At 45.8% G+C, this 15,768-nt stretch overlaps 2 protein-coding genes across 2 annotated transcripts in view; both read right to left on the bottom strand.

Moving 5' to 3' along the window:
• The window catches only part of LOC139367867 (striatin-like), a 44,770-nt gene extending 40,998 nt beyond the window's left edge, over positions 1-3,772 (bottom strand). The window contains exon 1 of the mRNA XM_071106210.1: positions 3,395-3,772. Within this exon, the coding sequence (XP_070962311.1) occupies positions 3,395-3,607 (213 nt within the window). The 5' untranslated portion in view covers positions 3,608-3,772. The remainder of the gene's footprint in view (positions 1-3,394) is intronic.
• Positions 3,773-9,124: 5,352 nt separating this feature from the next.
• The window catches only part of LOC139367866 (HEAT repeat containing 5B), a 158,847-nt gene continuing 152,203 nt past the window's right edge, over positions 9,125-15,768 (bottom strand). The window contains exons 36-40 of the mRNA XM_071106209.1: positions 14,563-14,664; positions 14,326-14,448; positions 12,650-12,801; positions 11,571-11,784; positions 9,125-9,557 (exon numbers count right to left, since the gene is read on the bottom strand). Coding sequence (XP_070962310.1) covers positions 9,250-9,557; positions 11,571-11,784; positions 12,650-12,801; positions 14,326-14,448; positions 14,563-14,664 — 899 coding nt within the window. The 3' untranslated portion in view covers positions 9,125-9,249. The remainder of the gene's footprint in view (positions 9,558-11,570; positions 11,785-12,649; positions 12,802-14,325; positions 14,449-14,562; positions 14,665-15,768) is intronic.

Genomic DNA, 15,768 nt, shown 5'->3' with positions numbered 1-15,768 from the left:
TTTACTAAAACAAAATATATTTTTGGTTGATTTTGCAGACACTCTTTATCCAGGGTGACTTACAGGAGTAATTAGGGTTGAGTGCCTTGCTCAAGGACACGTCGGCAGATTTTTCACCTAGTCGGCTTTGGGGATTCAAACCAGCGACCGTTCGGTTACAGGGCTCTCTACGCTGACATATTGTTATCATTTTTATGTTTTTTAGAATGAGCACAAAGAAAAGTAAGATGCACAATGATAAATACTCATAAATACTCATAAATACTCATAAATACTCATAAATACTCAAACATTAATAATGAGAATTGCCAGTAATTACAACATACAGGGTTAAGGCACAGCAGAACAGTTTTTTTTAAATATATTTTAGACGTAGCCCGCACAGGGCCCGTAGCCTATACCGGGCCTGTAGCCCGCACAGGCCCCTGGGCCCGTAGCCTACACCGGGCCCGTAGCCTACACCGTAGCCTACACCGGGCCCGTTGCCTACACCGTAGCCTACACCGGGCCCGTAGCCTACACCGTAGCCTACACCGTAGCCTACAGCCTACACCGTAGCCTACAGCCTACACCGTAGCCTACAGCCTACACCGTAGCCTACACCGGGCCTGTAGCCTTCACCGTAGCCTACACCGGGCCTGTAGCCTACACCGTAGCCTACACCGGGCCTGTAGCCTACACCGTAGCCTACACCGGGCCTGTAGCCTACACCGGGCCTGTAGCCTACACCGTAGCCTACACCGGGCCTGTAGCCTACACCGTAGCCTACACCGGGCCTGTAGCCTACACCGTAGCCTACACCGGGCCTGTAGCCTACACCGGGCCTGTAGCCTACACATAAATTGGCTTTTAGTCTAGGCCTCCGCAATGGATTAGTTCACTGAGATGGGCGCAATTTGTTACTGCTCTACTAAAAACAATCTGGGTCGACCAACAGCCTAACAACCAAAGAATCGACTAATTGGGGTCAGTCCTAGTATATATTGTTTATTTAGCCTAGCCTAGTCACACGGTAGAAAGATATTTAGCCTAGTCACACGGTAGAAAGATATTTAGCCTAGTCACACGGTAGAAAGATATTTAGCCTAGTCACACGGTAGAAAGATATTTAGCCTAGTCACACGGTAGAAAGATATTTAGCCTAGTCACACGGTAGAAAGATATTTAGCCTAGTCACACGGTAGAAAGATATTTAGCCTAGTCACACGGTAGAAAGATATTTAGCCTAGTCACACGGTAGAAAGATATTTAGCCTAGTCACACGGTAGAAAGATATTTAGCCTAGTCACACGGTAGAAAGATATTTAGCCTAGGCAGGTCATTTTTTTTGCTGCTTACTTAAAGCGTTTAGCTGGAATAAAGTAATCACCTATGTCTACAGCTCCCATGCTTTTCTGTTTATGACAAAAAAAATTAAAAACTCAAAGCAAACTCTTTGATCCTTGAAAACCTTGCTGGAAATAAAAAAATATTGTGTGCCATTACTTGGAAAATAAATGTGAGTGTGGATGACATCATAAAGACGTCTGATTCCAACATTAGGGCTGTTTTCCTAAAGAAGTGAAATGCCCTTTGTCTTTGGTTTCCTCTTGCCCCGATCTTAACAAGTATGGCGATAGTGGTATCGTCCCGGCCGTACCTTCCACTACCTAATGACAAAACTCAGATAAACCAAAGATTTTCTTATGGAGTCGTAACCTAACCACTCAAATGGTTTACCCCATGTGAGATTTACACCAGGACACATCTGGAAGAGAGGCAGAGCGATGCAGTAGAGAGTCAGGGGAGATATCATTCAAGATTCAGTCATGAAAGACATGAAGGCCTACAACTGCCCCCAAAAGCCTGTCCCCAAAACACAGACTCACGACTACACAGGTGGAGATACCTAACTCCTGCTACAAAACACCTAGGTTTAATGCAGACTGTAGCTGGGGATTTCATTTGTCAGATAATTGACTGAATCAGAGTGGAAGATAGACAGGAACTGATATATTGTGTACACGGGGACATTAGTTAAGAGGCCAAATGCTTGGTCCGAACGTGAACACATATCGCATGCAAAACGGTTTTTGGAAACTTAAGGAAAGTATCTTTCACATCAAGAAATTATTTTCTAAAAACATAAAAAAGGTTAAATTACTACACACCTTTATAGTGTTAAGAGTTCCGGTAGGGCCATGAATCCGTGTTAGAGCTCCTGTTAACGGAAGACAAAAAAAACGACCGCATGTGCTAATTATCTATCTTACATGCCCCGAACACCTGTGTGTAACAGAAGGCCGACAGAAATGTGTTGTTACTGAAAAATATAGTATTCCCGTGCTAGTGTCGCCACTCGCCATATCACCGGCCCCCTGGTACACAAGAGAGTGCCATCTGAGCTTCTCTTGAACAGCACCAGGCCATCTGAGCTTTCCTTGAACAGCACCGGGCCATCTGAGCTTCCCTTGAACAGCACCGGGCCATCTGAGCTTCCCTTGAACAGCACCGGGCCATCTGAGCTTCCCTGGAACAGCACCGGGCCATCTGAGCTTCCCTGGAACAGCACCGGGCCATCTGAGCTTCCCTTGAAGTACACAGGTGCCATCTGAACTCAAAATGTCAGGAAGGAGGAATACCCATGCAGGAAACGTTTGGGTGCCGTACACATTCGTCTATCCTTAAAAACCGTCTTCAGATGGACAATGCACACTATACTGGGGCGTTTTTTTAATATTTTTTTTTACAAGCATTTCACTACACCCGCAATAACATCTGCTAAATATGTATGTGACCAATACAATTTCATTGTGTTCGGGAGATGGCATCTATACTTTCACAGGATGTAATTGCACACAAATACGATTGTTTAAATTGCATTTTACCTAAAAAAAATAAATGTTTTAAAGTAGCAGAGAACAGATTGACTAGTCAACCAGTTAGTTACATTATTAGCTGGCTAACTGGTTAGCCACCCTTTTGGGGAATTTCAGCTAGTTTATTCAATAGCTAGTTAGCAAACAAACGTCCCATTTTTGGCGCTACATAGGTTAGTTAACATTTTAGTTAACTAGTTTATTTGAACAAAACGACTAGTTAGCTAGCGTGTAAAACTAAACATCGCCCAGAACAAGCTAAATACATAGAGCTAGGCTAGTTGGCGTCTTGTTTGACAATAAAAGAGTGGCTAACCTGGCGGGGTAGCTAACTAGTTAGCATATGCTAACCGACCAGGGTGCGCTGCAGTGTTAACTAGTTGCAAGATAACTAATACTAATCACAACAATCACATTGGTGCCACAAAAAAAAACACAAAAAACACGACTAGTGTGTTACAAAATCAGCTAGCAGTATAATTTATTTTTTATTTTTGAAATCCTCTGAAAGTGAATTAAATATTAAGTTAATTCACCTGCAATTCGGCCCGATCTACCTCCCATTGAGCCCGGTCCACCTCGAAACGAGCCCATTCGTGTTGCAGGAAGTGTAGGATCCCCGGGATGCTGTACGGAGACCTGTCCGCTTCCCCTGCATCCCCCTCCGGTAGCAGTACCTTCCCCACACCGGCTAAAATGGAGTTATTGTTGTTGTTGAAGAAAACACCGGGCCCTGCCTGTTCGTCCATGGCCGGGCTCGGTTCGGGTCAAGAACAGATATCTCCTCGTTGTTGTTGTGTCCTTGCTCCTTCGTGAGGTCTAGATATAGTTTAGCTACGGTAAGTGAGCGGAAGAGCAGAAACAAACCACGGGTATACCGACAGTCTTCTGGAGGAACTGGGCGCTCACTTTCTGACAGCTTTACCGTCATCGACCCGACGTCAGAGAACGTGATCACTCCCACACCATATAAGGATGTGGAGGTGGTCCGAGAAAACACAAGCAGGATCCATATCAATCATGTCAAATCAAATGTTATTTGTCACATATATATTATATATAATATATATGCTCACCGGATGTCTTGCAGGTGTAGCGAAATGGTTGTGTTTCTAGTTTCTAACAGTGTTGTAATATCTTAACAATTCACAACAATACACACAACCTAAAAGTGAAATCATGGAATTAAAGAATACATAAATATTAGGATGAGCAATGTCGGCGTGGCATAGACTAAAATACAGTAAAATATATTACAGTATGTATATATATATATATATATATATATATATATGTGAGATGAGTAACGCAAAAATATGTAAACATTATTAAAGTGGCTAGTGATTTCAAGTCTATGTATATGGGGCAGCAACCTCTTAAGGTGCAGGGTAACGTAACCGGGTGGAACCGGCTCGTGATGTCTGTTTAACAGACTGATGGCCTTCAGATAGAAGCTGTTTTTCAGTCTCTCGCTCACAGCTTTGATGCAGCTGTACTGACCGCGCCTTCTGGGTGATAGCCGGGTGAACTGGCCGTGGCTCGGGTGGTTGTAAAAATAAATAAAATTAATATTTCATTTTGAACCTACACAACTGGTTGGGAGCAGCACAGGCTCATCCACAGAGCGGTGTCCCTCGCCTAGAGAATTTTAGATACCGTCTTCAAGGCTACAACCGCCCTGTCTTCGATCCCATTGAGGGAGTTCGATTAGACTGAACCGGATAATCCGTATTATGCACCTGGAGAAAGCGGTGAGGGAAGAAACGCCGGGCCCTGCCCGCTCGAACATAACCGGGTTGGTAATAATGTCAACCACAAAAGCCTGATGTATAGTTCAGATACATAAAGAATCCAAGTAAAATTATCTGTTTTTATAAAGAGCAAGCACTTTTGCATTTACTCCGAACTCATTACTCCACACGCTTGACGTGCATCACTTGTTTTCAGCCGTCGGCTCTTGACGGGGCACATGGCTCACGCCCGGTTTCAAAACAAATCTAATCAAACGCTATCCCGTTCCTCCAGGGCATTAATCTCCTCATTGATAACCTTTCAAAAACATCTCTTCTCTATCACACATACGATACACTATTATCAGTAGCCTATATGGCACAGCAATATAATTGTCAGTCATATTAAAATGTAATACACAAGGAAGCTTTATTGACATGATGATACCTTCTCCAACAACTGTAGGCATTGTCCAATAGCTGAGTAAATGGTCACCACAATCGTCTCTGGTCCAGGAGCTTTGAGCTCTCATTGTAGTTTGATATCCTACACATGATTCAACTTCTGTGTGCAGTTGTACAAGAAAAACACATTCAACTCAGTAACATTTGGAACAAAAACAGAAGTGGAAAAAAAGGGACAAAAAAACTGTAGAGTAGGTGAAAAACCAACTTTATTAACTGTGGGTCGTGTTTGACTTTATTAACTGTGGGTAGTAGTTTGACTTTATTAACTGTGGGTCGTGTTTGACTTTATTAACTGTGGGTCGTAGTTTGATTTTATTAACTGTGGGTAGTAGTTTGACTTTATTAACTGTGGGTAGTAGTTTGACTTTATTAACTGTGGGTCGTAGTTTGACTTTATTAACTGTGGGTAGTAGTTTGACTTTATTAACTGTGGGTAGTAGTTTGACTTTATTAACTGTGGGTAGTAGTTTGACTTTATTAACTGTGGGTAGTAGTTTGACTTTATTAACTGTGGGTCGTACGTGACTTCATTAACTGTGGGTCGTACGTGACTATTAACTGTGGGTCGTAAGTGACATCATTAACTGTGGGTCGTACGTGACATAATTAACTGTGGGTCGTGACTCATGAGTTGATATGCCTTGTTAGTGTAACATTGTTTTGTTGACATTATTATCCCACTCGTGAAGTTCACAATCTGATTTTTCAGGTTCTTTTTTTAATGGATCTTCATATTTACCTTTAAATAACAACCAACTATTTACAGGCAATCAATTTATTTTATCATTACTTCATCTTCCAAACAATCTTTCCCATAGATTTTTTCCTTCAGAAGTCATGAAATCATGCATCCGATGTTAGCATGGATCATCACATAGCAGGTAATGTCCCTCAGTAGAACTCGGTCTCTCTCAAACAGGGCATGTTGTAGAGGACTGGTCTGTGAGAGGTCTATTTAATGTGTTGTAAAGGACTGGTCTGTGAGAGGTCTATTTAATGTGTTGTAGAGGACTGGTCTGTGAGAGGTCTATTTAATGTGTTGTAAAGGACTGGTCTGTGAGAGGTCTATTTAATGTGTTGTAGAGGACTGGTCTGTGAGGTCTATTTAATGTGTTGTAGAGGACTGGTCTGTGAGGTCTATTTAATGTGTTGTAAAGGACTGGTCTGTGAGGTCTATTTAATGTGTTGTAAAGGACTGGTCTGTGAGGTCTATTTAATGTGTTGTAGAGGACTGGTCTGTGAGGTCTATTTAATGTGTTGTAAAGGACTGGTCTGTGAGGTCTATTTAATGTGTTGTAAAGGACTGGTCTGTGAGGTCTATTTAATGTGTTGTAGAGGACTGGTCTGTGAGGTCTATTTAATGTGTTGTAAAGGACTGGTCTGTGAGGTCTATTTAATGTGTTGTAGAGGACTGGTCTGTGAGGTCTATTTAATGTGTTGTAAAGGACTGGTCTGTGAGGTCTATTTAATGTGTTGTAGAGGACTGGTCTGTGAGGTCTATTTAATGTGTTGTAGAGGACTGGTCTGTGAGAGGTCTATTTCATGTGTTGTAGAGGACTGGTCTGTGAGGTCTATTTAATGTGTTGTAAAGGACTGGTCTGTGAGGTCTATTTAATGTGTTGTAAAGGACTGGTCTGTGAGAGGTCTATTTAATGTGTTGTAGAGGACTGGTCTGTGAGGTCTATTTAATGTGTTGTAAAGGACTGGTCTGTGAGAGGTCTATTTAATGTGTTGTAGAGGACTGGTCTGTGAGGTCTATTTAATGTGTTGTAGAGGACTGGTCTGTGTGAGGTCTATTTAATGTGTTGTAGAGGACAGCAGATGCCAAACACTTCAACTTCATTATTAAAAAGGATGTCTTGGGTGACTTTTAAAGACTTTTAAAGAACATCGAAAACAAGCATTTTACTTAAAAGGTAGACCCATTTTACTTCAAGGTAGACCCATTTCTGCTCAAGTTTCCACATGCAACAAACACATTCCATTACAAACATACCCACGATTGAATCCCGTCTTACAGTGGACACAGCCACGTTGACACATCAGCCTTAACAAACGCTGTAACCAAGACTCACGGAGTACAAGAGTCCGCGCGGAATGATGACATCAGACCAATAAGGAAGCAAATACAGAACGAACAATACTCAGTTACATTCTTTTGAAGTAGGTCCCTTTACATGGTCAATGGAAAGAGTCCCAAATGGCATCCTATATTCCCTAAATAGTGCACTACTCTGGTCAAAGGGAGTGTACTACTCTGGTCAAAAGGGAGTGCACTACTCTGGGTAAAGGGAGTGCACTACTCTGGGTAAAGGGAGTGCACTACTCTGGGTAAAGGGAGTGCACTACTCTGGTCAAAAGGGAGTGCACTACTCTGGGTAAAGGGAGTGCACTACTCTGGGTAAAGGGAGTGCACTACTCTGGGTAAAGGGAGTGCACTACTCTGGTCAAAAGGGAGTGCACTACTCTGGGTAAAGGGAGTGTACTACTCTGGTCAAAAGGGAGTGCACTACTCTGGGTAAAGGGAGTGCACTACTCTGGTCAAAAGGGAGTGCACTACTCTGGGTAAAGGGAGTGCACTACTCTGGGTAAAGGGAGTGCACTACTCTGGGTAAAGGGAGTGCACTACTCTGGGTAAAGGGAGTGCACTACTCTGGGTAAAGGGAGTGCACTACTCTGGTCAAAAGGGAGTGCACCACTCTGGTCAAAAGGGAGTGCACCACTCTGGTCAAAAGGGAGTGCACCACTCTGGTCAAAAGGGAGTGCACCACTCTGGTCAAAAGGGAGTGCACCACTCTGGTCAAAATGGAGTGCACCACTCTGGTCAAAAGGGAGTGCACCACTCTGGTCAAAAGGGAGTGCACCACTCTGGTCAAAAGGGAGTGCACCACTCTGGTCAAAAGGGAGTGCACCACTCTGGTCAAAAGGGAGTGCACCACTCTGGTCTAAAGGAAGTGCACTACATAGGGAATAGCATGCCATTTAAGATGTCAAATGAGATCCATCTCTAAAATAGTAACAATACATTCAGATGACATCCAAAGCAGTACTCTCTCTCTACAGGGGTTGTGGAAGTGGATATGAAAGCAGTACTCTCTCTCTACAGGGGTTGTGGAAGTGGATATGAAAGCAGTACTCTCTCTCTACAGGGGTTGTGGAAGTGGATATGAAAGCAGTACTCTCTCTCTACAGGGGTTGTGGAAGTGGATATGAAAGCAGTACTCTCTCTCTACAGGGGTTGTGGAAGTGGATATGAAAACACCCTTTAATTATATTATTTACATACTTGTTTCCTGGACATTATTATTATTATTATATTTATTTTACCTTTATTTAACTTAAGTCAGTTTAAGAACAAATTCTTATTTTCAATGACGGCCTAGGAACAGCGGGTTAACTGGCCTAGGAACAGTGGGTTAACTGGTCTAGGAACAGTGGGTTAACTGCCTGTTCAGGAGCACAACGACAGATTTGTATCTTGTCAGCTCGGGGATTCGATCTTGCAACCTTTCGGTTACTAGTCCAACACTCTAACCACTAGGCTACCTGCCACCTCTACACTCTAACCACTAGGCTACCTGCCACCCCTACACTCTAACCACTAGGCTACCTGCTGACCCTACGCTCTAACCACTAGGCTACCTGCCGTCCCTACACTCTAACCACTAGGCTACCTGCCTCCTCTACACTCTAACCACTAGGCTACCTGCGTCCTCTACACTCTAACCACTAGGCTACCTGCCGTCCCTACACTCTAACCACTAGGCTACCTGCCACCCCTACACTCTAACCACTAGGCCTCCTGCCACCCAACTCTCTAACCACTAGGCCACCTGCCGTCCCTACACTCTAACCACTAGGCTACCTGCCGTCCCTACACTCTAACCACTAGGCTACCTGCCGTCCCTACGCTCTAACCACCAGGCTACCTGCCGTCCCTACACTCTAACCACTAGGCTACCTGCCGTCCCTACACTCTAACCACTAGGCTACCTGCCGTCCCTACACTCTAACCACTAGGCTACCCTGCCACCCCTACACTCTAACCACTAGGCTACCTGCCGACTTCAAGAAAACTAAGTAGAAAAATCTCATCCACGGAGAACCAAGTGAAATAAAGAACATCTTAGAGACGTTTTAGACGACAACAACATTACACCAGGATGATAAAGTATTCTGCATTTCAAGGATATTTAGAAGAAACTCGTTTTGAGTTTGATGGTGGGCGCGGCCTGCACAATTGGCTGGGCCAATAGGGCTGCTGCTTTGGCTTTGCTGCTCGCCTGATTGGCTCTGACGGCCGACTCAAGGCGGGTCTTGAGCTCAGGTGCCGCTCCAATCACTGTCTTGAAGGCAGCTGGGTAGAGGGGCCCGATCCGCATCAGGTTCTGGAGAGCAAACTCATGTAGGCCCTTGGAGGCAGGAGGAGCAAAGGAGAAGGCCTTGTCATCCAGGAGATAGGAGACCAGGGTGGGGACGAGCAGAGCCAGCAACTGTACCCCTGTTGAAGAGAGGGAACCGGGTGGAGACGTAGTGAGGGAGGGAGAGGGAAACGGGGAGAGGGAGGGAAACGGGGAGAGGGAGGGCGAGGGAGGGAAACGGGGAGAGGGAGGGAGAGGGAGGGAAACGGGGAGAGGGAGGGAAACGGGGAGAGGGAGGGAAACGGGGAGAGGGAGGGAGAGGGAAACAGGGAGAGGTAGGGAAACGGGGAGAGGGAGGGAAACGGGGAGAGGGAGGGAAACAGGGAGAGGTAGGGAAACGGGGAGAGGTAGGGAAACGGGGAGAGGGAGGGAAACGGGGAGAGGTAGGGAAACGGGGAGAGGGAGGGAAACGGGGAGAGGGAGGGAGAGGGAGGGAAACGGGGAGAGGGAGGGAAATGGGGAGAGGGAGGGAAACAGGGAGAGGGAGGGAAACGGGGAGAGGGAGGGAAATGAGGAGAGGGACGGGGAGAGGGAGGGAGATGGAGGGATAGGGAGGGAAACGGGGAGAGGGAGGGAGAGGGAGGGAAACGGGGAGAGGGAAACAGGGAGAGGGAAACAGGGAGAGGGAAACAGGGAGAGGGGGGGAAACGGGGACAGGGGGGGAAACGGGGACAGGGGGGGAAACGGGGACAGGGGGGGAAACGGGGAGAGGGAGAGAAAGGGAGAGACAAACATTGATGCATCTTGTTAGTTAACATTTGCTCTATTAAAAAAAATGGATCAGTATCTCAGAGTGAGAGGACATCAAATACTGTGATTCATAAAGATTAGTCTGACCTACAGTACACAGGAGAATCAACTCATACATATTGGAAGCATGAGAACACGAACTCTCACAGTTCAGCTGCTCGACTACACACACCGAATCTAAAACCCCAGACCATAAGTCCAGACTAACACTCCCCCCTACTACACACACCATAAGTCCAGACTAACACTCCCCCCTACTACACACACCATAAATCCAGACTAACACTCCCCCCTACTACACACACCATAAATCCAGACTAACACTCCCCCCTACTACACACACCATAAATCCAGACTAACACTCCCCCCTACTACACACACCAAGTCTAAAACCCCAGACCATAAATCCAGACTACCACTCCCAGAATACAAGGAAACGTATGAAAAGAGGCGTTTAGTTACAGAAAGGCTTTTACAGATCAATGAATGTCTTTATAGGGAGATGTGTACCTCTAACAGGTTACCCAACTCGAATAGGACACCAGGAAGACAACTCAATTATGTTCTCACCAGTTTCTCTACTGAACCATAAGCTGAAAATATCCTGAAAGTCAGATTTTTTTTATATATATGTCCCTGCATGATCTTTACTCGGGAATTAAACCAATCGAATCTGGAATCTGGCATTTCATATCGGTGAAAACATGCAGAGAAACCCGTCTGACCCTTTGAATGATCTGTCAGGTGGATAGTTTCAGTAGTAAAATACTGAAGGGAATAAACTGGATCTAGATTGGGGTTATCGGAGGTCAACATTTGATCAAGATGCTTGTGCCCCACATTAACGCCATGGTGGTACGGTTCTGTTCCTCTGCCATGCCCACTAGGTTCTCCAGAACCCCGATGCCCTCCTGTACGGCCCTGCAGGTCCGTGACCGTTTTAACCCTGTGTGTACAGCATTGCTACCAACGGTACATACGGTTCTGTTCCTCTGCCATGCCCACTAGGTTCTCCAGAACCCCGATGCCCTCCTGTTCGGCCCTGCAGGTCCGTGACCGTTTTAACCCTGTGTGTACAGCATTGCTACCAACGGTACATACGGTTCTGTTCCTCTGCCATGCCCACTAGGTTCTCCAGAACCCCGATGCCCTCCTGTACGGCCCTGCAGGTCCGTGACCGTTTTAACCCTGTGTGTACAGCATTGCTACCAACGGTACATACGGTTCTGTTCCTCTGCCATGCCCACTAGGTTCTCCAGAACCCCGATGCCCTCCTGTACGGCCCTGCAGGTCCGTGACCGTTTTAACCCTGTGTGTACAGCATTGCTACCAACGGTACATACGGTTCTGTTCCTCTGCCATGCCCACTAGGTTCTCCAGAACCCTGATGCCCTCCTGAACGACCTGCAGCTCCGTGACCGTGCCTGGGCGACTCCTCTCCACCCCCTTTAGTTTCTCCACCATTAGCGGCGCCAGGGCGTGGATGTAGGGGGTGGATAACGCACGGCTGGGGTGCTGGAACACGGACAGGAGGAGTTGGTAACACCGTGCCTGGACCTGAGAGGGAGAAACAGATTACTGACACGCACACATTCAGGGACCACTGGAGACTGGGGGGGGGGGGGGGGGGGTCTTAGAGCGGGGTACGAGAAGAGACAATAGACATTAAAGGGGTCAGGGGCCAGAGGAGTTCAACGCTTTAGTGAAGCAGTGTGTGTGTGTGTGTGTGTGTGTGTGTGTGTGTGTGTGTGCGTACCCAGGGGTCAGAGGAGATGAGGCGGTGTGTGTGTGTGTGTGTGTGCGTACCCAGAGGTCAGAGGAGATGAGGCGGTGTGTGTGTGTGTGTGTGTGTGTGTGTGCGTACCCAGGGGTCAGAGGAGATGAGGCGGTGTGTGTGTGTGTGTGTGTGTGTGCGTACCCAGGGGTCAGAGGAGATGAGGCGGTGTGTGTGTGTGTGTGTGCGTACCCAGGGGTCAGAGGAGATGAGGCGGTGTGTGTGTGTGTGTGTCCGTACCCAGGGGTCAGAGGAGAGGAGGCGGTGTGTGTGTGTGTGTGTGTGCGTACCCAGGGGTCAGAGGAGATGAGGCGGTGTGTGTGTGTGTGTGTGTGTGTGCGTACCCAGGGGTCAGAGGAGATGAGGCGGTGTGTGTGTGTGTGTGTGTGTGCGTACCCAGGGGTCAGAGGAGATGAGGCGGTGTGTGTGTGTGTGTGTGTGCGTACCCAGGGGTCAGAGGAGATGAGGCGGTGTGTGTGTGTGTGTGTGTGCGTACCCAGGGGTCAGAGGAGAGGAGGCGGTGTGTGTGTGTGTGTGTGTGTGTGTGTGTGCGTACCCAGGGGTCAGAGGAGATGAGGCGGTGTGTGTGTGTGCGTACCCAGGGGTCAGAGGAGATGAGGCGGTGTGTGTGTGTGTGTGTGTGCGTACCCAGGGGTCAGAGGAGAGGAGTGCGTTCCTATAGCGTTCCATACAACCCTGCTGCAGCACAGTGACTCCTATGACCTCTGAACTGGCAGACAGCAGGAAGAGGGTCATGGCTGTCAGCATACTGACCTCATCCATGTTGGGACGAGACTCATCTGAGGAACACACATTAAAAGGTCCATTACAACATTATCAGCAGGCCATGGCTGGGCAGCCACCTACACAGCATCCTGACACAATGGGTAGATGGGAAACACCTGGCTACCAGGAATCCTTCTAGAACAGTGTGTATGTTACCAGGTGGAGAATATTCTAGAACAGTGTGTATGTTACCTGGTTGAGAATATTCTAGAACAGTGTGTATGTTACCTGGTGGAGAATATTCTAGAACAGTGTGTATATGTTACCTGGTGGAGAATATTCTAGAACCGTGTGTATGTTACCAGGTGGAGAATATTCTAGAACAGTGTGTATGTTACCAGGTGGGGAATATTCTATAACAGTGTGTATGTTACCTGGTGGAGAATATTCTAGAACAGTGTGTATGTTACCAGGTGGAGAATATTCTAGAACAGTGTGTATATTACCAGGAGGAGAATATTCTAGAACAGTGTGTATGTTACCTGGTGGAGAATATTCTAGAACAGTGTGTATGTTACCTGGTGGAGAATATTCTAGAACAGTGTGTATATGTTACCTGGTGGAGAATATTCTAGAACAGTGTGTATATGTTACCTGGTGGAGAATATTCTAGAACAGTGTGTATATGTTACCTGGTGGAGAATATTCTAGAACAGTGTGTATATGTTACCTGGTGGAGAATATTCTAGAACAGTGTGTATGTTACCTGGTGGAGAATATTCTAGAACAGTGTGTATATGTTACCAGGTGGAGAATATTCTAGAACAGTGTGTATGTTACCAGGTGGAGAATATTCTAGAACAGTGTGTATATGTTACCAGGTGGAGAATATTCTAGAACAGTGTGTATGTTACCAGGTGGAGAATATTCTAGAACAGTGTGTATGTTACCTGGTGGAGAATATTCTAGAACAGTGTGTATGTTACCTGGTGGAGAATATTCTAGAACAGTGTGTATGTTACCTGGTGGAGAATATTCTAGAACAGTGTGTATGTTACCTGGTGGAGAATATTCTAGAACAGTGTGTATGTTACCAGGTGGGGAATATTTTAGAACAGTGTGTATGTTACCAGGTGGAGAATATTCTAGAACCGTGTGTATGTTACCAGGTGGAGAATATTCTAGAACAGTGTGTATGTTACCAGGTGGGGAATATTCTAGAACAGTGTGTATGTTACCTGGTGGAGAATATTCTAGAACAGTGTGTATGTTACCAGGTGGAGAATATTCTAGAACAGTGTGTATATTACCAGGTGGAGAATATTCTAGAACAGTGTGTATGTTACCTGGTGGAGAATATTCTAGAACAGTGTGTATGTTACCTGGTGGAGAATATTCTAGAACAGTGTGTATGTTACCTGGTGTAGAATATTCTAGAACAGTGTGTATGTTACCTGGTGGAGAATATTCTAGAACAGTGTGTATGTTACCAGGTGGAGAATATTCTAGAACAGTGTGTATGTTAACTGGTTGAGAATATTCTAGAACAGTGTGTATGTTACCTGGTTGATAATATTCTAGAACAATGTGTATGTTACCTGGTTGAGAATATTCTAGAACAGAAGCCAGACTACTCCTAATCAGTCCTGTCCACTGAGTGGGAGTCTTCTCAGCCCGGGCCAGAGGAGAGGTGATGATCGTCTTTATACCCTGTAGAGCAGCTGAGACAGGCAGGGGATGGAGTTATCAGGGGTCTTTATACATGTTTTGTCTGTGTGTGTGTGTGTGTGTGTGTGTGTGTGTGTGTGTGTGTGTGTGTGTGTGTGTGTGTGTACCTGCGACTGGCAGGGGTATGGAGTTATCAGGTGTCTTCACAGCCGTCTCCTTCAGGACCCCGGTTATCAGGAAGAGTACAGTCGGGAGGATGGTCATGCTGCCTGTGGGTGGGGGGTGGGGGGGGCAATGACAGACATGAGGAATGACAGAGAGTTAGACTTGTATTCTTCAGTAATGAGGGAGAGACTTGTATCCTTCAGTAATGAGGAATGACAGAGAGAGAGAGACTTGTATCCTTCAGTAATGAGGAATGAGAGAGAGAGACTTGTATCTTTCAGTAATGAGGAATGACAGAGAGAGAGACTTGTATGACAGAGACTTGTATCCTTCAGTAATGAGGAATGAGAGAGAGACTTGTATCTTTCAGTAATGAGGAATGACAGAGAGAGACTTGTATCCTTCAGTAATGAGGGAGAGACTTGTATCTTTCAGTAATGAGGAATAACAGAGAGAGACTTGCATCCTTCAGTAATGAGGAATGACAGAGAGACTTGTATGACAGAGAGAGAGACTTGTATCCTTCAGTAATGAGGAATGAGAGAGAGAGAGACTTGTATCCTTCAGTAATGAGGGAGAGACTTGTATCTTTCAGTAATGAGGAATAACAGAGAGAGACTTGCATCCTTCAGTAATGAGGAATGACAGAGAGAGAGACTTGTATGACAGAGAGAGAGACTTGTATCTTTCAGTAATGAGGAATGACAGAGAGAGAGACTTGTATCCTTCAGTAATGAGGAATGACACTTGTATCTTTTAGTAATTAGGAATGACAGAGAGACAGACTTGTATCCTTTAGGGGCGGCAGGGTAGCCTAGTGGTAAGAGCGTTGGACTAGTAACCGGAAGGTTGCAAGTTCAAACCTCCGAGCTGACAATAAAATGTAATCCTTCACTCCATCCCACAATAGTAATTTTACAACTGCCACATGCAACAGTTCAATCAATGGGTATTCAATTGAAATGACGATTGGACGGCAGTAACCATTGCAGAATGCACCTTATATATGTCAACAAGGCAAACAGACCCTTTCTATAAACATAATGTTATCCCTGTCCCTAATCCCTGTCCCTAATCTGTCAGTAGCCCTGAAATCCCTGTCCCTAATCTGTATGGGGTTCTGAAATCCCTGTCCCTAATCTGTCAGTAGCCCTGAAATCCCTGTCGCTAATCTGTCAGTGGCCCTGAAATCCATGTCCCTAATCTGT

Source organism: Oncorhynchus clarkii, chromosome 16 (genome assembly GCF_045791955.1).
Source record: "Oncorhynchus clarkii lewisi isolate Uvic-CL-2024 chromosome 16, UVic_Ocla_1.0, whole genome shotgun sequence".
Taxonomy (NCBI): domain Eukaryota; kingdom Metazoa; phylum Chordata; class Actinopteri; order Salmoniformes; family Salmonidae; genus Oncorhynchus; species Oncorhynchus clarkii.
This window is presented reverse-complemented; position numbering and strand designations above follow the sequence as displayed.